Genomic DNA, 25364 nt, shown 5'->3' with positions numbered 1-25364 from the left:
TTCCGTCGTAATATACAAAAGGTACATATATCTAATAATGCATTCGTATCATAACAAACACCAGCCATATTTCCAGCAACGTTTCTCCCATAGTGTATCGATATATTGAATTTAATATTCACTAAGACGTGAGATATCATATTACCTGAATATTTTCTAGTAATTGATAATATTGAACCGATATCACCCCAAGCTGTTACCAAAATTCCCTGCCACGAGGGCCTGTGTTCCCGTTCGGCATCAAAAGCGTAAAAACTAGCGGCACTCGCTCTTGATCAAACTATTCGCCTTTCGTGTCCGCCGTTTACCCTCTTTATTTCGCTCGGTTCGAAAGGCGGCCTTATCCCGTTGGCCCGATAATTCCCGCCTAGGCAGGAATTTGGTTAACTCAATTAGGGGTCGCGTCCCGGGCGCGCCTACTCCCGGGCCCTCTGATGTTCGCGGCGCGTCATCGTCGGACGAACAATAGCGTCGCCACCTACCGCCTAAAACCCGAAGCTAGGTCGAGTCCGAGGGCGCATCGGCACCGGGACCCTCCGACGGGAATAACGAAACGTAATGGAGCACGCCCACTGCATTTACCGGGCCCACCCCCGATGGTCATTGTACCTGCGACGCTCCTCCGCCTCGCACCCTTTTCGCCGGCCCGGCAAGGGGTGCGAATCTCCTCCTTTATTTGCGCCCCGTAATAACAGGCGCCTCAACGAGATCCAATAAACGTCATAAATGCTCGGCAATCTCGTTTGTTTTGATACGCCGCCGCTTCCCCCGGGTCTCCTGGTCCTCTTTCGGAGGACTCCACTCTTGGACGCCTCCTTGTAAAGCTAATCTGTAGAGGCCTGGGGGAGGGTCCGACCTCCCAGGACCTCCGAGAACCCGGAGGAGTTTGTGGCGTGCTCTTTGGTGGTATTTGCGGATTTACTTGGAATCGGCACTCAAAGCTCGGGGAATTCGGAAGGACGAATATCTCGAGTTATATGGAAACTTTTCGGGTGGTGGTTCTTCCTTGGCCCTGAGCGACAAAATTTACCTTCTGCGCCGAATTTATTATTTCTCCCTACATGAACTTCCTAAAGAAATATATCGGCTCTGGGGGAATTCATTTCGTAGGAATCGTTGGGGTTGCAACCTTAATCATGGCAGGTTAAGGCGATGCGAAAGGGACGTTCGAGAGGTCTCGTTTATGAAACATTTTGATGAAGTCGGTGCACCGGATCCTTTCAAGTTTTACAACGTGAATATAGAGGCTATAAGGAAAACCCTGACATCCATGAAATTATAATTTATTCAAAATCAATCACAACTTCATCTACTATTTATTCAGCCGCGATCGGTTATCCCTCGGGATCTTATTGACGTAGGTATACCCTAGTAGCACAGAATAATTTCTAAATATTTCTTTGCAGATTTATTCGAAGATATTTTAAATATTTGTTGAAAATCTCAATGACATATTTAGTTTCAATAATTTATGAACATAGAGAAATTATATTTTTTAACTCGTGAACATAATAAAAATACATTTTTTACTTCGCGACTATTATCGAACACTTCAATTGATATCAAAAAACACGAAAAATTTTTGTAATGTTTTCATTCCGCTATTTCATCATGGGAACAAAACGTGTGATTTTGATTTCAAATATTTTTAAAACGTTTATAATGTATTCGGCAGGTAATATTTAAAAAATACTTGAAGGCACTTAAAGAGCGCACGCCCCAATTACTTTTGTTCAACAATTAAGATATTCACCCGTTAACGTTCGTTACATACTCAGTTTTTCCAGATAATCAAATCCATACCGTAAAACACGATCCTAATAGTTCGTACGAAACATACGAGTTTCCGGGAATTGAAAATCCGGTGAAAATTTGCTGCACCGGAGAATCAGCATCCGGAAACCCGTTGGAGCCCCTCTCTATCCTGGGTACCCCTGAGGGTTTTTTTTTTGTCGCGAAAAATTCTAGAGACCCCGTAAAGCCCCATTTTTGTATCCGGTATCGACTATAGGTTCGTCACGGATGCCACTCGTCGGTCGCGTTCGACGAGCGGTGAGTCGATTTTTCTTCCTCATTTTTTTCCTCTTTTTTCCGTATTATTTTTTCCCTCCCTCGCATCCGCGTATTCATCGTCGCAGACCCGGCGATATTGTGTATTTGAGAACGTACCCCGTGATTTCGCTCCGATAACACGATTACGAGCCCCCGTCCCCACCCTACTACCCCACCGGCCCCGGCAGCACCCCTCGCCCCCTACGGCCCTGAACCGACAGAGTAGCTCCGGTCGCTCTGATCCCTTGCAATTACTTCCCATTATCTGGGTATTAGGATTCACCCCAACTACCCTACCGGCCACCCTGGGCCTCTTCTCGACTACTTGCACCAAGTAGGGCCGGCTTTCGTCGAAACGCGACCAAATCCGCCGACCCGCAACAGGTTCAGAAACCTGCGTCATTTGACTGTTACCTAATCGCGATGAACGCTCCTATCGGTCTTATCATTCGATTTGGTTCTTCAGAATTACTCGAAAATTCGGTTATCATTCCTAGGCTGTCTTGCAGGATGAGAAACGAGACCAGCTTCCTTCAAGATGCTGGACCAGATCCATCGATCTGCGAGGGATTTAAAAACGTGTATCACTTGACTATTGTTGATAAACACCGAATCGTTTGAAAATTTATCACGTACATGTGGAGGCTCTAGGGAAGACCCTGACACCCATGAAATTTCATTTGTTTAATTTGTTTATAAACATTTTTAATTTCTTATAAAATTTACATTTGTGTACAGGGGTTGGGAGCTTTCTTAGAGCCTCCACTTTCAAGTGATAACATCTCAAGTGATTTGGTGCATCCAGTTCCGAGGAAAGCTTCGTACATGAAACCCACGGTGATTAAACTGCCAGAGTTAATTTATATACTCAGTCATCGGTTATTTTGATGGCCGAATAAATTGCAGTAAAATTACCGAGTCTCTGTAATATCACATTTAGCATCTCTAAGTTAAGTCAAAGAACATTAAAACGTAATATTACATTTAACTCAAGTAAAAATCCACCGCTACGGTGAATGTACAATGTCACGTGTATTTACACATTTTCTAATTTGTTACTTTACTATGAGATGTGTAAAGATGAATATAAAGAATCGATGACTCTTCAATTTAAGAAGTTCCTATTTTTATTCGTTAGTTTCTCTATACTTCCGTTTTGCATGATAACATTTGGGAAATAAATTAATCTTATCTCCCGTCACTTTTTGCTACATGCAGGGTGACGGTTCGTGACCCTGCTTAGGTGGTTTTCGGAGTTTAATATCGTTCCTCCATTACGGGCAGTTAGCCGGTCCAGGCCTCGTTAGGACGGGCGAATGTCCTGAAGCGACAATGGCTTGAATGTCACGCTGCCAATTAGCGAGATGATGACAGCGTGTCGGGGCTGCCGTCGCTCTTGACCCGAGACGCCATAAAATGTCAATCGAGCAGCATTTTAACCGCTAATGCCGTCGTAATCGCGTCTTACGATGCACGTTCCCTTATCTCTTTTTGGAGGCTGTCGATAAGGCCGACGTACCCACTTACGGGATTTACCTGGTTTTTCAGATTTTCGTCCCCGATAAGCGCCCTTGAACACAGGCACGAAAGTTTGATAAGAAACTAGCTTACGCTAGGTTTGTGCGATTACAAACAAAGTGACGATACGATCGTTCTTATATATCCAGTGGATACAACAGTGAAATTATCTTTGGAAAAAAACGGTTTTGAGGTGTCACAAATGCAAAAGAATCGGCTTTTAGGATTTGCAATCAGTTTCCGCATAGGTGGATGATTTTTAATAATTGATGTGGTCGTCGAGTTGCGCCACTGTAAATAGTTTCTTGGTTAAAATTTAGAAAAAAGTAAATAAGTAAAAAGGACTGTTAATAGAATTCTTCTTCTGAATGGCTCTTTTTTAGTTGTTACTTTGAACCTGCGTTTCGTGAATTACTAATTATCACGTGCCAGTGATTAATGTTCGGGGACGTTAATGGGAGAAGTAAAGAGAAAGGAACGTTCGTAACTCGTCGTGTGACAATTTAATATCAACAAAACCACTGGCTACTTTATACACTTTGCTATAAAAACTCATATCGATCGTAAACTAAACACGTCCATTGTGTCTTTATCCCGTTTTCTGGGGATTCGACGATTCCGTCGCTACGTTGCATGTTGGTGCGTTTCACGAAGAAAAAAAAAAGGAGTCTCACCATTGTCACTCAATGTTTTACTCTCCTTTCATTGAGTAAATGTCCGCACTTCTTTCACATCAATTAAACAACCACTGTGTCTTTACCTTTGTCCCACTAAGAGAATATTAATTTTTTTATCACCTGTCTTTCCTCAGGTTAAAGAGATGAAACGGTACCACAAGGTGAGTTCGGATCATCGGATGCAAGTCTTATTACAGTGCATTTAATGTGATCACATTGTCAAGGCTTCTCAAGAATGTGTCCCAGGATCAAGGATGATCCATAATGGAGTTGGGATCGAGGACAACGTTAAATCGTCCAACAATGTTATTTCAAGGTTCGTCAGAATGTTCCAGTAGCCTTGTTTAATTACGTTCTCACATTTTTATGTCGAGGTCCATCACCATCCTCTCATTTAATAATGCTTTCACTCATTACCATTTTTTGTTAAATATACAGAACTTTGTTGCACCGAAGTTGGACAGTTTGTTGCCGATGAAAATCATCAGCGCAGCACTCGTCAGCGTAATTTGTTTTATGAAGAACGTGAACAATTCCACGTTGAACTGTTCGATATGGACGTTTTTGAAATGAAGATGTATCTGAGGGAAAAAATTGTCCGACGTTGGGGTGATATTTTTTAACAAAAATCGGCACTCTTGATTGGGTGTTTCAAGAACTCCGTAATTCATCATGTCGAAAAGTTATTGATCCATCATTTGGGCGATTCATAGGAGAACATGGTAAAAGAAATCCATTAGGAGACTTTAAAGTCAGGTGAAATCTGTTTCATGTGTCTTCATTTTCTTTTTTTATCAGTTGAAGAATTCACTTAGAGTGGGTGGTCATTTTAAATCAACCACGCTATCTGCATGTAGCTAATTTTTGAGTTTTCTAGCAGATTCAGGATCCGAAGACATTGAAATATCGCAGATCAACGCAAATCTCGATGATCTACGAACATTCAACGATCCAGGTTGAAAAAAAATCTCAATGTTGCCTTAAGGTCCGTGGCACGTGATGTTGCCGAAACTTTGTATTTGCAGAGATGCGGTCGCCAGTGCTGCAGACAGCCACCAAATGAAGCTTTTCATTTTGTCAGAAAATCCCACAATGAAGAATTTCCCCTGGTCAGATTTGGGCGCTGAATATAGATGATCTCCAATCAGCTGCGGAATTTATCCTGCGGTTTCTTCCATGTTAATCCCTTCCCTTCCTGTCGTAGAGTCTGAAGATCCAGATTCCATCGTGAGCAGAAGACTAACGATGATCCCAGCCAGAAGTGGTCAGATTTAGGCACCGAATGTAGATGATCTCCAATCAGCTGCGGAATTTATCCCGCGGTTTCTTCCATGCTAAACCCTTCCTTTACTGCCGTAGAGTCTGAAGATTCAGATTCCATCGTGAGCAGAAGAGTCATGATGATCCCAGCCAGAAGTGGTCAGATTTGGGTACCGAATATAGATGATCTCCAATCAGCTGCGGAATGTATCCCGCAATTTCTTCCATGTTAAACCCTTCCATTCCTGCCGTAGAGTCTGAAGATCCAGATTCCACCGTGACCAGAAGACTCACGACGACCTCAGCCAGAAGTGGTCTCAGCGATGCTGTCGTAAGGTCTGGGGTACGTGATGCTGCTGATGCGTCAGGCCCACAGGATGTGGATGCGAAGGATGTAGGAAGACGCCAGGTGGGGATCCTCGTCTAGTCAGGTGTAGAACCTGACCAGGTGACGGAGTTTCGTCCCCCAGAACGTCGATTTCGTCCTCCTCCGAGTCGGCAGGGGCGTCGCTGCTGGCTCGGGACTCTCGACCGCCGCTCAATGAAAAATCTACCGGCCGTTCTGCTAACATTATTCGCGTTAACATCTCTCGCGCTCAAACGAGAGGGTAATACTGAAACCTGAGACCTCACTCGCAGGAAAAAAAAACGTATTACGCAAGTCGGGCTCTGTAAGCTCCTTTTCCCGCACGTGGCGAATGGGGATGCTGGGCGCAATTCGCGGTGGGTAAGCAAAATTTGACATATTAGACTGCGAAAAGAATTACCGAATTAATTATACCGCGGGATGCTCGGGAAACGGATCAGCGACCGTGAGGCTAAATACTCTTCTGGACAATCTATCAGATTTTTAACGTGAGAATCCTTTCTTACGTCCTGCCTTGTAAAATCCGTGCCAGATTTTCCTGCTGGTGAGGCCTCATACAATGACACGTTATTTTTCTTTTCATAATTATGTAGGGACATGTTTAGATATTTAGAATTATCCGTAAGGCTTGGGATTCGATGTGATAAATGTTTGTGCAACAGGGTGCTTTATCGTTTCAATTATCGTTATTAATGCGGAGGTGTTAGGAAATGTATTAAAGCTGGAATCGTCTTAGCTGACGCTTTCTTCGAGGAGAAGACGCACTCTTTGACGAGGAAAAGATCGTTCGTCGTCGTTAGTACTCCGTAACGCTGTAAATAATATTACCCCGCGAATAATGAACGTTTCCCGCACTAATGGCATCAGTATGGAGCCTTGATCGATTATGGAGACAACGAGGGGAAAGAGAGAGGAATGTCTTTAGCTGAGAATAAGTTAAATGCCACCTCTTTTTTTACGCTTTCGCTATCATTGTCACCGTCATGGGGCTTGCGAAAAGAGGAGGAAAAATTCAAGACCCGAGAGAACGGGACGGTAAAGTGTCGCGTAATGGAAGATTACCGACGTTGCGGGTTTTTCGCGTCGCGAGATCGGTTAGAAAGGTCGATTACGAACCATGAGAAAAAGTGAAGATCTTTTTTCATTGACGTTTCAAATATCAAGATAAATTTACAAAAAAATCCCTTAATTTGGACATAATATTTTGTAAGTCGATGCGAAAACTTTTTCTACGATTTATGACAATAATCAAGATTTCTTCATCGTTTTAAATTTTAAAGAACTGGAATATAAAATCCGATTTAAATGCGTTACAATAACAGCGCTGGCGTTGACATATAGATCCCTGTTTACATTTTCCATTTCTAATTAAAAACCTCTTTTCTGGAATTTTTAAATATGGGACATTCACTTGAAGCAATTTCAACCCATTAAGATAATTCTACGCCTACCTCCCGGCTTTCTCTCTGCTTCTCATATATTTTTCTTTTTACAAGTCGACACTCTTCTATTTAAACAGAATGAAATGTTTAAAAATGCCTGGAAATGAATGAAATGAAAATATGCCTGAAAATGAATTAAATGAAAATGTCACGAAAACGTTCCAAGCTACCCTCGAATTGACAGAAACAAAAGCATATCCTCAATGAGAGTATTAATTTACGACGGATAAATACCGAAAAATGGTAATTTCAACCTATATTTTTTGACTCATAATCTACGTTCATTCCTTGACTCCCAAATTTGTTGTGCTTTCAAAAATGTACAGCCCCGCTTTTTCTCCGTTCATGAAAAATCCTTTATACGTGTTTCCCTTTTTCACCGCGCTTTATGCCGAGGCGATTTAAAGGACCCTCGTCTAGATCTGTAATCGGCGCACCTTGCAGACCTAACCGGTAACGTATCAGCGTCGAATCCGGGTCTGGACGAGCACTTAGCCGATAATTGAGTAATTTTCTCGAAGACCGAATCGAGGAGAGGCCCGAGTGTCTCTAACCCCTCGTCCGTAGCGAGAGTCAAGGCGGTCTCCTTAGCATCCCTCGTCTTGCCTCCGAGGAAGACGCCTCGGTAACTTCGTTAACCCTCCTCCAGGACGGAGCCATCTTGGCTACGCCAAGTAACCGGAGTTAGGCGGATGCGATGCGGTGACTCCAGATTCTCTCGGGTGTACGCGTACGTAGAAAGTGATGCAGTTATCTTCAATTACCGAGCGAGTCACGATTGCGTTATCGCAACAACTCTGGCCCGGTCGAGCGCGAACGCTTCGCGGCCTTACGGAGGTATTAAGGTGAAGTGAAACACGTCGAGGATCTTGATCGACGTCGGTGAAAAAGGTTCTTATAAATACCTACGTTGCCGACATTCTTTTTTATACTGACAACTGTTTTGAATTACATTAGGTATTGTACTAAATGGCATACTCGATCTGTCGTTTTCTTACAATAATTATAAAGAAATTGAAATAAAACTCGAGAAATCCTCTAGATTCGTGGTTTCTGAGGTCCTAATTGACTGCAGAGGGACACTGCGCCATCTGTGATTTCCGTGTCAACTAAATGTTAACTCCGGGACCTCGTGTTACCATCGTTTTAGCATAGAAGCGCATAAGACACTTTTTACTGCCTTTATCCCGTTCAAATGCGAGTTTATCGGTTACCAGAGTGTTCTAAATTGTCGTACAATTTTCCTGACACTTTCGTTTCTCATATTAGAGCCTTTAATAATTAGATATCGATCGAAATATGAGAGCTCGACGCCCTTTTGGTTCTGCTCTGGGCTAAATTAAAAATTTGTTTTCAAAAATCCGATTTTTGAAAGTGCCAGGGTAATTCCTAGGTGCTCACGAGTCATGTGTCAAAGTTTCAGACGGTTGTATCCAATATCCTTAAAAAAAAGTGTCTTATTCAAATCGACTGATTTTGGGGGGTTTCACTTCACCTTAAAACGAGGAAACGGCCGGAAGGTTCCCCTGTTAAATCGTGGAGGTTGGATGACCGGATGAATGGTTTGTAAGATACGGAAGAAAGTATTCAAGAAAAAAGTAGGAAAGAATTTATCCAAGAAGAGTGGCAACCCCCTCCAAAAGCTTCGTTTCTGCGAGTGAACCTTGGAATGACATCGCAAGCAAAGTTTGACATAACGTTACAAGGGAATGTTAGTAACGTAATCACAGTCATTGTTTATAATCATCTGCCATCTAGAAGGCTGTCGCTAACGTTTTTGTAAAAACGACAAACGAGGTTGGCAAAGAACGGAACTTTTCGAATGATCTAACACAATGAACATGTTCCAAACTAAAGAAGTCTTGGTGGCTGATTTTCTGATCGATCTGAGGGATCTAGGGGTTGGTTTGGGAGGAAAAAGGGAATTCTATGAAGCTTATGGAAGGTGTTAAACAAAGTTAAAGAGAAACTGGATGTACCTGGAAAATAATGGAGCCTGAGTGGCTGATTTGATGAGACTGTTCTGATGGCTGATCCGGAAGATTGGACCCTGCGATGGGCTTGTAAAATGTATTGAAATAAGAAAACGATTGATACGATGATCGATTTGTGGAGAATCGGCAAAAGGAAATGTATCTCTGAAAGGTATTAAATTGAAAATGAGTTAAGCTAGGAATAAATGGAGGAATAAATTCGAGTCTAGGTGGCTGATTTGATTACGGATCTAACGGATGATTCGATGGTCAGTTTACAAGGAGACTGAGAACGCTTTGTGGCATCCGAAACATATTAATCCAGGCCAACAAGTTGCATGTAACCATGGAATAATTGAGTCTCGGTTGACCCATTGGTCAGTTTGCTCGGAGGAACGCGCAGTTCGAGATCTGGATTCATTTCGCGGTCTGTGAAAGGTATTACAACGACTAAACTATCAACCGCTTCTAATAGGAATAATTACTCATTCAAAGTCGAATTACTGACTAATAACAGAGCCAAACTAGAAATGATCCGGCGGTCAGTTTAGCCCCAGAGATACGTAATCGAGAACTTCGAACTCCTAGACACACACAACTTGAGTATTGTATACATTCTATACATTATCGGTTAAAATGTAAGTACTCCAAAATTGCTGGGAAACCGCCCAATCATCTGATCATCCGAGAAGCTGGAATTTCCCGCAAATCGTTACAAATTGCACAGTTTGTTGTAAATTAGCTAGAATTGTCCAGATCATGGCATGGCACTGTTCAAACAGGCGTCACTGGGAAAAGTTCGAGATATGCTCAAATGTCGCATTATAGTATCTGAAAAATTTACCACTAAGCTACCGGCCACTTTTAAGGGAAATAATTATTAACTTCTAGTGGAATACGATACTAACTAATACCAGAGCTAATAAATTTGTTTTTACAAATCCGAAATCGATTGTTTCGAACTTCTCGATACGTACGACCTGAGTGCTGCATATATATATATGCATATATGCTTTTATAGGACATCATAACAAAATGTGTAACTCTGAATAGAGGATTGTTCCATCATTTGGAAAGTTTGAATACCGCGCAGATCGTTAGAAATTGCATGGTTTGTTGCAAATTGTCTCGAATTAGCCGGCAGATCGCGGCGGCGTTATCACAAAGAGGCGACAATCGAGAAAGGTCGAGGTGCGCGCAAGTGCCAACACCTCGTGGCTTCTGAAAGGTATTAAAACGACTAAACTACCAGCCACCTCTAACTACGGAATAATGGAGTCAAGTTGGGTTACCGGGGCGATGATATGGCGGTCAGTTTGCTCGGAGAATCGCGCAGTGGGAAACCTAGAACTCCTCTCTGCACCTACACAGGACACCGGTAGGTGCCGGTCATGTCGAGTACGTACTCTCTCTCTTTCTCTCTCCCTCCCTGTAACGTCATCGTCCACGACGCGAGTAATTCCGAGTAAACTGCGGATCGGTCCATTAGTCAGTTATTCGCGAAACTACTTCGTTACGCAATTAGTTATTCGGATGTTCCTCGTAGAGAATAATGGAGGCACAACGAGGAACGTATATTTTCTACGGTTTTACGCTTACGGGGAGGAATCCAATTTCGCTTACTTGAATGCGCAAATTACGGACGTACCGGGGATTTTGCGGAGCGAAACTCCCCATTTGTTCCTTCATTTTTCGGTTTTATTGATCGGTTTAGTTATTTTTTAAATCGGCCAATTTAACGCTAGATTTATTATTTAATGCGATCGAAAGGGAAGTAAACGTGATAAGATTAACGTTATATTCACGCGGTAAAAATTTCTCTGAAATTACGCATCGGCGAGACGATTTTCCGACATTACAAAATTTCTTGCGACAGGAATTTTCATTCGATTCCGAAAGTATGTACTTCAATATTCATTTGATTAAAACTGGTTCAATTAATGTTTCGGGGATAAAAAAAAGAATTACCTTTAATATTGATTTTATTAATATTGGTCCAATTAATGTCTCGGGTAAAGAATTACATTAAACTATTTAAAATAAACTATTTTTCAAGATCTTTACATACCTGCCGAGGATGTTGCAGAGACGGATTGATTGGTACATTGTTGTTGACTCGCGCCCTGACTCGTGCTGTTGCCGGTACTCGTGTTGAGCTTTCTAAGCTGCTTCTTGTGCTTCATTCGTCGGTTTTGGAACCAGGTTTTCACTTGAGTCTCGGAAAGGTGTAAGGCCGCTGCAAGTTCAACCCTTTCGGGAGTACTCAAGTACCTCTGAGCCTCGAACCTCGCCTCCAAGCCGGCCAATTGCTGATCGCTAAATACCTACACATGAATTAGCACATACTTTCAACTGATACATTAACGAGAAAGTTACATCAATTATTTTTCATAACATCCGATGTGACACATTTTTAGGTAAATCAAACACGTCATGACGATGAATAGCTTAAGATGAAGTAAAACACCCTTCAAATCAGTCGCTTCGAATACAACATTTTTTTTTAAGGGTATTAGACCAAACTGTCCGAAACTTTGACACATCACTCCTGATCATCTAAGAATTGTCCTGACACATTGAAAATTTTGATTTTTTAAAAAAATGTTTTAACTTAGTCCAGACCAGACTCAAAATGGCGTCGGGCTCTCATATTTCGATCAATATTCAATTATCGAAGGCTCTGATATGAGAATCAAAAGGGTCAGGACAATTTTACGACAATTTAGAACACTCTGGTAATCGATAAACTCGCATTTAAACGGGATAAAGGCAAAAAAAGTGTTGTATGCCATTCTATGCCGAAACGATGGTAATACGAGGTCAGTCGATCAAGTTCCTCGACGTCTTTCACTTCACCTTAAGATATTTAAAGTTAAAAAAAAATATTACATATCATGTTACTTCTACTTACTAGAGATATACAACCGTAACATAGTGTGGTCGGCAAGAAGGTTCGAAATTTCGATTCGGTCACATTTGTTTCTCCGGCCTATTTTTTAATTTCCTTTCAAAGATATCCCTTGCGAATCATTAGCTAATATGAATTTCTTTGCTTTTCAGTTTCAAATTTCATAAAAAATATGACTCACAGTCCTGGCCTTGCGGCGTCGACAGTGCTTGAGAGCCGCGAGCTCGCTGACTCCAGGAACGACGCCGACGCCGACGCCCATTCCGGCGCTGCCGAAGAGCGGTCCCAGGAAGAAGGCCGCGGCCGGTGGGGCCGCAGGATATCCTGGGAGCAAACTGGCGAATTGCTGGTACTGTTGCTGCTGGTGATTGTGAGATGGAGTCAGGTGGTGATGAAGCTGATGCTGAGAGTGACGAGGCGCGGTGCTCCGACTGAGGATGTCCTCGATAAGGAATGACGTCCTGCTGGCTGAGGTTGCGTTTTGCGGCTGCGGTTGCTGTTGCTGGCAGGTCGACTGCATCGTTGGTTCCCGGGGACTAGTGCGAGGGTGCAGGTCCTTGCATCGCAGTGTCCTGGGAAAGGCACGAGGATGCTCCCGAAACACTGTCGGAGACTTCCGAGTCGGATGTCAAGCGACAAAACTCCGGCGAAAGGACGACTCTCGGCGGATACAATGATCGTTTAGGGTCATTGCAACTTGCACGTAATTTAGGTTTTTATTTGCGGAATTTTCATTCATCAAGGTTACTTCTAGGGAGTTTTAATTCCTGCGATCAAGGGAATTATGCGGCGACGAGTTGCTTTAATTGTTATCCGGCTTTCTTTAGATTAGGGTGGGAGTTTTTGCGTGTGACGCGTGTTACATTTTCATTACGCGATCTGTCGGTCTTTGAAGATTAAGATAATTGATTTTGGTGGCTGTGCTTGTGTAGAATCTCACTTTGGGAGGTAGTAGGGTGGTATCTTCTTGGGGAAATTTCTATATTTAATGTAGTGGGAGTTGTACACTTGGTGTTATGGGTGTTGTATGGTTGGGGAAGGAATCGATTGCTACGGAGTCGCTGCGTGGTCCCTGATTAATATGCGGTTAATGGAAGATATTTGCAGACAGTTTTGATCTATTGCTAATTAAGATGTCGGAATGTTTGTTAAATTAAGAACTGTCCGATGGTAAATATTTGTACTAATGAAACCACTTTCAATGTACAAATGTGTCGAATTGTCACGCGGTTTGAGTCTACGGTTCAAGTGTCGGTATATTTTTAATTTATTATTAATTACTTTGTAATTAAACGGTCCATTAACAGAATGGCACCGCAATGTTACACACACTCCCGACAATTCACTTTATTTTGTCATCTCATTCGAGCGTTTGTTAGAAATTACAAAATACTTCACAGTCAATGTAAACACTTTTCAGGCCTTCACTTTGCGAAAAGTAAGTTTTTGGATTGCCTTTTTATATATTCGCCGATATTCAGACGTCAGAATGTATTCGGATGTTCACAACATTTCTATTGAAAGTCGACAGCACGTTACTTTGCGTATCTCAAATCTTGATAGAAATTTAACTGAACGTTGATAACAGTTTAAGCTGGCAACTGTTAACCATAGTAAACCGTTGACACCATTTAACGAATATGTCGGAATAATGTTCCACATCCTAGGCCTCGTTCTAGGTCTTTTAAGTATCGTGTTCTTCGCTTTCGATCATCCTACAGAATATACTTATCGATCACACAAGTCAAACTTCGCTGTGTAATACAATGTAATTAACAGTTGGTCGAAAATTGAGGTCAAGCGTCTGTTTTTATCAGTGGCTTCGAATTTGACGAAGAATTGACAATAGTCTTGCCTGCCAATTTAAGAATAGAGGATACATCTGGCACCGCTAGATCTCAAGTTCTTAACATTCTTTTATTATAATTTGTAGAAAGTACATTTTTCTGCCACGAAGGAAACTTTGTTGCGTGATCCGATGATACGAAATTGACAAAAAATTAAAATCCCTTAAATCTTGATAACTTGGTCTCGATATGGCAGAATCGTGAAGAGGCCTTGGCAGAGGGTCCACCCTGGTTATTGACTGTCAATCATCGAACGATGTGTTATCATCGGGGTGATAACTTCAAAATATAATGTACTAGCTTTTTCTTGGGTATAATTTCTTTGATGCAGGTCCAGCTGGCAAATTGCACCCTTGTAATTTGTTGGATCACTATCTTGATGTCTCCACTTATTGACAACTGTCAACTTTGTGCTGCTGATTATCCGTATTTTAACCAATCAACGATTTAACGTTTACACGCAGGCGGATGTTCTCTTACATTCAGAATCAGAATCCGAATCCATCAGAAGTCTGACAGAAAGTTGTCTTGACAGAAACTGTAGCAAGTCCAACGCACGTGTTATTGCTTGTCAACTGAGACAATACACTAGAATCGGCAACCGGAAATCGAGCGGGCGAATTCCGTCGTCCACTTTCCTAACATTTCCAATTCTTGACAGTTGCCTACTTTATGTCGCCGATCAGTCGCGATTTAACCAATTAACAATTAAGCATTTACACAAAACCAAAGGCGGATGTCCTCTTGCATTTCGAGGCGGAACTAGAATCCATCATCTGTCGAGAAAGTCTGACAGAAAGTTATCTTGACAGAATGTTATTTTGACAGAAACTGCAAGTCCGACGCACGTGTTATTGCTTGTCAACCAAGGCAAGACACTGGGATCGGCGAACCGCGAATCGAGCGTGTTAATCGCACCCTCGAAATCTATAATCCACTTTTCTAATCTCTCCAATTCTTGACAACTGCCAACTGTATGTTTCCGATAAGCCGCGATTTAACAAATTAACAATTAAGCATTTACACGAAACCAAAGGCAGATGTCCTCTTCCGTTTCGAGTCGGAACTCGAATCCATCATCTGTCGAAAGGTCTGACAGAAAGTTATCCTGACAGAATGTTATTTTGAAAGAAACTGCAAGTCCGACGCACGTGTTATTGCTTGTCAACCAAGGCAAGACACTGGGATCGGCGAGCCGCGAATCGAGCGTGCGACTCTTGCCCCGGGTGTCGGGGCGCCTCGGGGTGGGTTTCCGGGGCTGATCCGCCCCGATTGGTCGGCCGAGCCCCCGGGGTTGGCCTCGACCCCGCGGAGGCGGCACCCCCGGTCGGTCTCTATGGTCACCGGGGGTTCGTTTCACCCCTATAGGCTGCGATCCTCGATCTCGCGCGCCCGAGCTCTAGGCCCGCGTGCACCCACGCGGACCCTCTCGGCCGCCCTCGCGAGGGAGGGATACAAAAGCTTTCGACGTTTCCACGGCGGATATTTACGGCCGATCGTCTGCGTGGGACGTATCGCGGTACTCGCCGCGGTACGCGTGCTCCGCTGCATATTACCTAGGTACGTAGCTGGGGGTCCTCGCGTTATTCCGTTGGCTCCGTCCAAACGCGTCCAGACGACTTCGACCTCTCCTCCCCGCATACCAAGTTTCCTAAAATATCCCGGAAAATTTAAAATTATGCGACACTTTCATAATCATCGATCGTAAATAAGAAATTCAGAACATTAAACATACCCGCGATGCCGAAAGCAGGGCAAAGCGTGGCTTCTTATTTGATGCCTCCCCCGTTATTCAGAAAGTTTATTCGAAATTATTATTAACCCGTTAACCGAGTTGGTTAGATCGTAAATGTGTACTCGAACGACGAGGTAACTCGTCATGTCCAGTTTACCGATTAAAAGAAACAATTCTTATTAACACATTCGCTCGCGGCAAATTTTGTTCCGTTTCAAATACTGAGTACCGGCGAAAATAATGAAATTTGGTTGCCGCAAACTTGTAGCGGCAATCGGGAATAGAATTTAAAATGACGTGAATTCACGTCAGCGGCGACCAGAAATAGAACTTGAAAAGACGTGAATTCACGTCAGTGGGCGCGAATGTGTTAACAAGTGGCTTTTACTTATGGACTCCATATATTCAGTTATTATATTTGGCGTCAAATAGTGCCGAGTAGCACGTGGATGGGAAACTTCGACTTTTGCATTCTTCTCCACAATTGCTTTTAGTTATCGTCTTTCCTTACCGTTTCCGAAAGTCTTGACCAGCCTGCGCCCTTCCGGATTCGATTAAACGTTCTACCCTTCTCTTCACCGCCCTCGCCATCTGGATCTCACCCCTTCTTGATATCACCGAGCGACACGTCCACGGATTTCGGTGAATGTGGAAAATCCGGGAAATAATCGGCAGGGAGGAGACGTCAGGCCGCTGTCGGGCTAACAAGTCTCCGGGGGGCTTCCGGTCTGGCGGGACTTAAGGGCGGTTTCGGGGTGGTTCGACCGCCCCCCACGGGAGGCGCCCTGCACGCGCGGATGGACGGGGCGGACACGCGTCGGTAACACGATTGCCCTGACGTTAATTCACTCAATAATCGCGGAAGCCATCCCGTCTAAATGCCGGCACGCGCCTCGCCTTTGCACGCGCGAGTGCGCGTTACCCTTGCGCAGAAGTACAGGGTTGTCGCGTATCACCGAATTCGCTTTCGACCTTTTCGATCGTCCGATAAGATCACGGCACGTACGTCAGGTACAATTATAAATGATGTAATTAATTCTCGATTGGGATCACTGCAGTCGTGCATCTCGTACTTATAAATAATAATTAGGAATAAGGAAAGCTTTCGCAAGCATTGAAAAAACTGTGTTGACCTAGCGAGGGTATTGGTCAATGAGGAAAATTAAGTTCATTTAAAGAAACGGCTTTTTTCAACCCTTTCGCTACGGTGTGCTGTATTCTTTTGTATTTGTTTATATACAGTTGCTACGTTGGTGACGGTAATAATTGTACAGTGCCTACAAGGGCCAACAGGGCATTGCAAGGAAATTTTCGCAGCGCCCTTAAGTGCCAATGGTAATGAAAGGGTTGTTATTAAAATGTAGGAAGAACGATAAAGTACTCGTAAAGAAAGAGGAGAAAATAATTGTGGCTGTCCCGGAACGAACTTTCGTTGCAAGCATTTCGTGACCTCATATCGAGTCTGGTCTTCATTAGATTTATAGAAAGCAATAGATAGACGATGTAAAATTCACACAGTATTATTTTCTTTTTATAGAGTGCATACAGTGCATTACAAAAGTGCAAATGTCTTGTTTTCCGCATAGGTAGCGCCGTAATGCGTATTATTACGATTATCGAATTGTCCTCCCTCGAACGTTGTGATATGCCCATCTCCCACCCCTGAGGAAAAAATTCTCTATTTTACGGTAAATAATGAAGTACCTTGCCGTCCGGCCCTTCTCGAGTGTACGCAGCGCCGTAATGCGTATTATTACGAGTATCGAATTGTCCTCCCCCGAGCGTTGTGATATGCCCATCTCCCACCCCCTCGGAGCCAGAACGTTGGCCGATTCCCTTATCTCGAATCTAGCGAGCACTTGCTCCGGCCGGTGCTCGCCAGAGTCTAAACAGGGGCAATAAATCGGATCGAAGATGATTCGCCGAGCGGGCGACGGAAGGGGGAGGGGCAGAGGGACCCCGCGGTAATCCAATCCCGCGCCTCCGCTGGTCCTCGTCCGCATCCTCCGCATCCTCCGCCCTTTCGAGATTCGATAGAGGCGTATCGCTCGACGTCGGCGCGGGGAATCCTACCGCCAGGGGAGAGGGGGAGGGAAGCTTTCAGGACTCGCAGTCGACGAGCGATCAACCCGGGGGAGAGGGGGCGCGGATCGAATCATATGTTTCCTCCGAGCTCGAGAGACGTCTAAGTACGAAACGCTGTTTGCTCGGGGATTCCAAAGGGAGCGCATCTTGAGCCAACCTCCGTGGACTGAATTTTTCGAATTCGTCGACTGGAACGATGGGTCGAATTACTTTTTCAAATGGATTTCGTTACGTTAGTTACGTAAGGCTGTGGATGAAAGGTGGATATAGGTTCATTGTAGAGAGATTTGGTGGACGTTTTTGGAATCTCTGGACTTTGATTCGCTGTAAGTTGAATTCCGAATGTTCACGGAACGGAAAATGTTTGGGAAATTTTCGTTTGACTTTTGAAAAGGGAAGGGTGATTACGTAGTCGATACCACGCAACGGTTTACCATCTGCTCTCTTTCTTATAATATTTTTAAAACATTTATTTCTTTCTTACAATGAAAAAAAAAGTTATACCATTGAACGTTGACCCATGAATGATATACTATATATTTCAAGAAGAAGAGAGACCAATCCTCGCTAAAAAAAAAATGTAAATCGAATCCTCCGAGATTCCTCATTCCCGACTTTCGCGAGTGTCGGATCAAACTGCAAGGGCGATTCTTCGGCGGCGTACTTGTCACTTAAAAAATTTCAATTTAGCACACATTACAGTCCTTTTAAGCACGATTAAGCGTTCCGCGATGTAACGTCGTTAGTTTAATGCACCGGCGCGAGGACTTTCACAGCGGCGCTCAAAGCTGTTGAACGGCGCTGAACGACACTGAACGACGCTGAATGACGGTGAATGACGCTGAACGGCGCTGAACAACGCTGAACGAATCTGAACGCGCTGAACGACGCTGAACGACGCTGAACGACGCTGAACGACGCTGAACGACGCTGAACTGCACTGAACGGCGCTGAACGACGCTGAACGACGCTGAACGACGCTGAACGACGCTGAACGACGCTCAATGGCGGCTGAGGACCCCCTGCGAAACGCGCGATAACAATCTCTCCTCCCGTCCAGCCGAGCCAGCTCGTGGGGGATCAAATAAAGCGCGTTATATTACATAACGTTAGGAAAATTTAATAAACATTTCCCGTTGCGTCATCAAAGTGTTACCGCGCCTTCAAAGGCGGCGGGACCTGGCGGCAACCCCTTGCCAACCGGCAGGTGCGCACCCGAGTTCCACGGCCAATGAATCCCTCGGAACCATAGAAGGACGATCCCATAAAGCGACCTCCCGCCAACTACGGATCTAACGGCGAAACCCGCCAGCTTTGGTTTAGGAGATGTGCGGTTTATGCTACGTTTTTCGATTTCTCCGCATTTCTGATACGACGCACTGTACAAAGTGTTCTAACGTTACACTCATTTATTTCTTAATTGGTCACCTAGACTTCTTTCGGGTTTTTATATTTTTACTCATTTCATTTTTACTTCTAAATCCCCGGACAGGTAAGAAATTGTTTGGAAATGTTTTTTTTTTAGCCTTCTGAGAGAAAAATCCAGATCCATGGGCGTTCGGTAACTGCGTCTCTTAGTGTTCATGCCCCGGGATGTAATGAATAATAGCTGTTCGGACTCTATTATATGCGACTTTTCCATACTTTTCGCGACATAAACAATAAATTATTCAATATTTGTATGTACAACGCATGTGTTTTAGAAACTATTTACATTCATTTCTGTGGTTTAGTATTAACGCAATTTTCGTAAATTTTATTTTTACAGCTAATTTCTATTTATTTCTGTGTGTTTATATTGAGATAATTTGTATAGAGATTTTGGTTAGTGTTAGTGCGTTATTCGTTGAAAAAAAAAATGAATTTACTAAAATAATTCTATGAAGAAGTTTCAAATGCTTATCCTTTTGCAGAGATTGTAAGTTTCAAGGCTTATTTGATGAGAAAATTAAATTAGCTCCTAATAGCCTTGACGTTTGGTGAGTTAACTAGAATTTAATTCCCATACCTCCGCGTTATCGGTCAATCGAATATTTTTACTGGGAAATATAGGTTCACTTAAAATTTTAATTATATCAAGTCGGAACGTCACCGAGTGAGTAATACGATAAGGGCTTATTAAAAAAAAAACGGAAATTCGTATTTCATCGCTTTTAATAGAAAAGTTATTAGTCATACATTTCGCATTCATTTCACACAATTACTATGACGAATCGAACAAACGATGAAATCATCGATTCGTCTCTGCCTTATCACAGTTATGTATAAATGTGCGACAGGATCGGAAAAGTATGATTTAATGATTATCCATTTTATATTAAGCAAACGGATAACTTATATTTTGCAACTTTTACCATTTTTCTCTGTGTCAATAATTTATGTTTTATGTCATTACGCTAGCTTACCCTACACGTATACATACATATATCCAAGCTAAATGGAATGTTAAATTTCCTGACTAAGGCGTGCAATTTTTTGTTCTCCAGAATTATAGTTTTGCCGCTTCTGATATTACATAGTAAAAAACATCTAAGCACGGCGATAACAAATATTGAGACGAAGCATATTCATTTTTCTGAAAGTATAAATCTTCGAAAAGTCCATCCGTGTGTTATCAATTTACAAAAACTTGTACATTTTCCTACAAGCTTAAGGATACCCACTAAGTGCGGCATGGATTTCGGTATCGACAAATTTGATATTACTAGAGAAAATAGAGATCCGTAGACTCTGTTATCATGAATTTCAATTTGTTTAGTAGAATCAACTAATTCGTCGTTACTTGCCGCCACTAGAAAGAGCAATATTATATTCCGAAAGTAAAAAATGAAGGAGGGCAAAAAACTTTTTCTTTTGAATTCCCGACAATCCAAGTTGGCGCTGAAGAACTTTTTCTCTCCGCACCTTCAGTCGCATTTCGATTATAACGATGCATTCGTTAAATCTACATTTTAGAAGGTAATTTCCTTGAATGATTAGAAATCATCGTCTTTGTCAGCTCGTTTGTAAAAGGCACGAGAATATGTCGCGGGTCCTTGGGTACCGCAGAAAAAGAACCCTTTTCGCCAGAAGACGAAAAGAGCGAGAGACACAGGAACAGCCAAAAGAACTCCGATCAATATGCCGATCAATATCGTGGCATCCTTTTCTGGACGAGCGTTGTATAAATCGAGACAACGGAGGTGTCGATGAACCAATGAAGTAAGATTTTTTCCCTTGTGTTCGGGTGGCGACGAGCAACTCAATGTCTCCACTTCTTTTCCCATTAATTGTGGTGCCAAGTTAGGGAGAAGTGATCCAATCTGTTTAACAAATCATCGAAAACGATAAATTATGCACCTGAGCTGATAAAAAGGAATTACTAGACTTATTTGATTTGTGAAAAAATTATCTAACAGTTTCTTTGTCCAATAAAGTGTGCTCTAAAAAATATGGAAGTATTTATCTTGTCTATGGTTTGCGTGTGTTGTAAAAGCGATTAGATATTTACACACCATGAACTGATTTTCACAATCACAGCTCCACGCATTGTTCGTCAGGGACAATTTCTCGAGTTTGTCCCATCTTCCGACCAAATTAGCCGGCAAATATCGTAAAGCGTTGTTTGCAATTTCGAGTTTTCTTAGAGGTGGCCATATAGCTCCTTCGAATGACTGAAATACAATAAATTGTGTTACTTATGATTTTAAGCGCATCGGTGCAGCGAAGACTGTTCATCAAAACAGTTGATTTTGGTCCTGATATTATTGTGTATAAATTGAATAGATGTGATTCCGACAATGTACTAAATTAGGCATTGTATACGACGCCCGAATAATGTGTAAAAAATAGTGCACCTTACCTAAATTTATCACATTATCAACAACGTATATACTGTTGACTAAAAAGTGTGTAATGAAAAATGTTATTACGTTACAAAATTCAGCACCTTGTTAATGAAAGCATCTTCGTCTATTTCTGATAGCTGAGGACAGTTTTCCAAACGAAGGTTTTCCAGCATAGGCAATTTGCCAAAAGCTCCGCTGCCAATTCTCGTTAAACGTGACATGTGGCAGATGCTTAGTTCTTTAAGTTGTGGCATTTCCGGAAAACCATTATCATCGTCGATAATCTCAATAGGATTGTCATTTAAGCAAAGGTACTCCAAGGACTTGGCATCTTCTAAAGCCGCTGGAGGAGTCTTTAATTTATTTCCTTGCAGGTGAATTAGTTTTAAATGCCTAAAAAAGAAAATATATTAATACTGCGTTAAATGTATATTTATACACTGGGTGTGGGCGTGCACATAAGTATTTTTATTTTAGGTGACATATCCCCAGATTTTAATATGCAACCTGCAACGGCCATCCGAAAACAAAACACTTTACTTTATTAAAATTACTTGAATAACTTTGAAAGTTAAGTCAATTTTTATTTGTCCAGATACAAGATGAAATATTAATCCTTAGATAGCAAGCCCACTTTCATCGTACATTAAAAATTCTCTCTCAAAAACTTGTGTTCATTTATTTTTACTTTTTGACTGAAATTTTACGGAATGCTACATAATTCTGAACTTCAAAAAATTATTTATCTTACACTTTCTGCTTCCCAACTAATAAACCTGTATAATTTCAATCAATAGCATAAATATTCAATAGTTTTATCAAAATTATATGATTTGTGAATGAGTATTTAATTATTTAAACAAACTTACTTGGGTGAATGAAATAAGTGGTCCGAAATGCTTTTCAAGTTGCAATAGCTCAAGTCAAGTTCTTCTAAATAAGGAATGCTACTGATTGCTAGTGTCGTAGATTGATCAATTACGCTGAATGGATTACCATCGAGAGACAGGACTTTAAGATTTGTCAAATGTTCGAACAAGTCTTGATGTAACTTATGAAGTTGATTATGCCCCAAATTCAGAACAGTTAATTTATCTAAGGGCTCATATAAAATTGGAGAAAAATGTCCCTGAAAAATTGGAAGAGCAATTACTATGCATACTTTTTTTTATTAAATGACCGGCTTATGTAGTTGAGTGCTTCATTAAGTCTCATTATGTTTGAGGAATCTCTATTGTCATAACAAAATAGTTACAAAAGTTTAACGTAATACGAATTTTATTTACAAAAAAGTCCCAACTTAACATTAAACGAGAATACCGGAACTACTAATACGAAAATACAAGTACATGGAATTAAAAATAAATTTCAATTACACTTTGCATAGTCGCACAGAATTCCTTTGAGTTTAATTTTCACTCGAATGTTAATATTTTTAATACGCTTAAATTTTAATTGTTTAAATACCCCACAATGTTTCAAAGATTTCCCCAAACATTCTAAGCGGTATATAACATGCAAACACGTTAATTAATTTTATCTTACTTGGAAAGCGTGAGGGGACAACAATTCGTACGTGAGATTGTTGTAACTCAAATCCAACTCGGTGAGGTTCTTCAGATTGACGAAAGTCAGATCGTCTATTTTGGTTATCTGATTTTCTTTGAAAATTAGCTTATCGACCGTGATGTCAGGGAATATCGTGAGATGTACCAATTGATTCCCTTGGAACGTTATCGTTGTCACTTCGATTTTGGGCCATTGGGAAATCTCAAAGGTGGTCGTCAAGTTCCGATTCGAACAGTCAACTTGAGACTCTGCAAAGCAATCAGACGCTTGAAAATAAACTCTGCTTTATCAAAAATCAAAGGTAAAGAATACTTTTGCGACGGCTGTTATTGGCTGGCTGTGCCGTTTTAATTAAATCGAGCTTTCAATGCGTATCGATCCTATCACCGGACGAATATATCCATGTCGCATCGACTCGGCCATGTTTCCATTCTCGGACAATCGACGTGTTTTTTCCGTCTAATGTCAACTTGTTCGAATTTTGCCACGTAAATGCTAACTCTGCGTAGTTCTCAACCCCAAGAAAATATCTTACCTGACAATACAACACAAACGACGACAGGCAAATAATTTATTGAAACAGCTAATGGGACATAAATACTTTTGTATAAGTGATTTACCTCTAAACTAATGATACAATTATTAATGCCACTGTTCATTGCAATGTTAATACGAACTTTTCTCCGATAATTTAAGAATCTATTAGGAATTGGCCTCCGAACAGTTTATAACTAAATTATCTGAATCCAATATTCGTATACTATAAGATAGCTCTGTCTCTTGACTACAGAAATTATGTCAAAATTCATGCAATGAGAAAAACCACTCTCGGGATTGATTAGAAAACGATGAACTGTTAGAGTAGATCGCAACAATTTTGACTATTGGTGGAATTATTCCGGCAGTGAGAGGAAAAATCTATCGGCAATGTTATCATTTGTTAGAAATGCAAATTTCTTTCTTCCCGTGTTATGCAATCTGTCAGAGTGACGATTTCTGTAAATCTAGGGTCAACCATTTTCAATGCAATTCTCTCGAGGCGAAGAGAACTTCTTTATATAATAAAATAAGGAATCGAGAAAAGATTTAGTTTAAACGTTACAAATCATACCTGAACACGAGCACACATCGCACAACTTGGAAAGTTGAACTGTCGAGATCGTGGTCGAAGATACATTAGAAGTAAGTACTTGCTTGAAGGATTCTGCACTTGACGCTCCGAAGAGGGTACAGACCAGAAGAGCGAAATGGACGAGCATATTTCCTCTGGAAAACGGCCCGTGTCGTCTTTTACTGCGATGTAAAATCGGTCTGTATAAAATGGACCTACCCTGATAACGAGTGGTGATAAGATATCGTTCCCGGTAGCGTTACTCATCGAATGAGCCAGGTGAGTTGAAACGAGGCGTGGCGAATTGTCCCGATGCCTTGGGGACGATGTCTTCTCCATGTAGCGCATCCCCATATAGCTCACTTATTTATAACGTGGTAAACAAAATTGGATGGAGGTAATATATGGTACATAAAAGGTGCTGCTTATGGAATAAGGCACGAATAAATGTTTAGTTTATGTCATGGTTTCAAAGAAAATGCACTACGAGGATAGCTACAACTTTTTTTAGTGAGCCAGGAGAAACAAAATGGAGTGTAGCAAGTTATTTTAATAGAAGCTGGAGAGGAAGATTTGTGGGCTTTGTAGATTTTTGAATAACGTTCCGCTCCTCCTCGTTGTTGAGCGGGCGATGAGAATTGTAATTAAAATAGCTTTTCAAAGTTTTTAACGCTTTACCCCAAGCTTAGATTTCATGCGACTATGCTAGAGACATTTTAATTTCAAGTTTGTTTTAACATTCATTTTCCTTGAAGTATAAAAAAATCAAGTTTCACTTTCACCTGTAAACCAGGGCCTATTAATGTTCAGCTTCTGATTTCCATGTATTACCGTGTACGATATTCAGTATATTATAACTGCGAGTATGTATGGAAACATCGAGGCCTGGATAGGCGTTTGAAACTTCCCGCGCTAGAGATTTGCTCTGCCGATAGCGACGAATCTGCGGACGCGCCGCGAAGGTGGCGCCACTCGCCGGCGCGACGGCGCAGC

General features: G+C 41.8%; 2 protein-coding genes across 2 annotated transcripts; both read right to left on the bottom strand.

The window, feature by feature from the left end:
• Nucleotides 1–5824: 5824 nt before the first annotated feature.
• Nucleotides 5825–12717, bottom strand: LOC105699948 (brain-specific homeobox protein homolog). Its single transcript, XM_012425402.1, has 3 exons — nt 12379–12717; nt 11358–11613; nt 5825–6069 (listed from the first exon to the last, which is right to left on the bottom strand). The coding sequence occupies exons 1-3, from the start codon at nt 12715–12717 to the stop codon at nt 5825–5827; spliced, it is 840 nt and encodes a 279-aa protein (XP_012280825.1).
• A 7283-nt stretch (nt 12718–20000) lies between these two features.
• Nucleotides 20001–24560, bottom strand: LOC105700053 (leucine-rich repeat neuronal protein 3). The gene is made up of 6 exons (XM_012425607.1): nt 24372–24560; nt 23237–23508; nt 22561–22820; nt 21793–22084; nt 21359–21517; nt 20001–21166 (listed from the first exon to the last, which is right to left on the bottom strand). The coding sequence occupies exons 1-6, from the start codon at nt 24517–24519 to the stop codon at nt 20840–20842; spliced, it is 1458 nt and encodes a 485-aa protein (XP_012281030.1). The 5' UTR covers nt 24520–24560; the 3' UTR covers nt 20001–20839.
• Nucleotides 24561–25364: the final 804 nt, after the last annotated feature.

The sequence above is a fragment of the Orussus abietinus genome, unplaced genomic scaffold (assembly GCF_000612105.2).
Source record: "Orussus abietinus isolate OABI.00-Male unplaced genomic scaffold, Oabi_2.0 scaffold61, whole genome shotgun sequence".
NCBI classification, from domain to species: domain Eukaryota; kingdom Metazoa; phylum Arthropoda; class Insecta; order Hymenoptera; family Orussidae; genus Orussus; species Orussus abietinus.
Note: the sequence above shows the minus strand (reverse complement) of the source record. Positions and strands in the feature narration are given on the sequence as shown.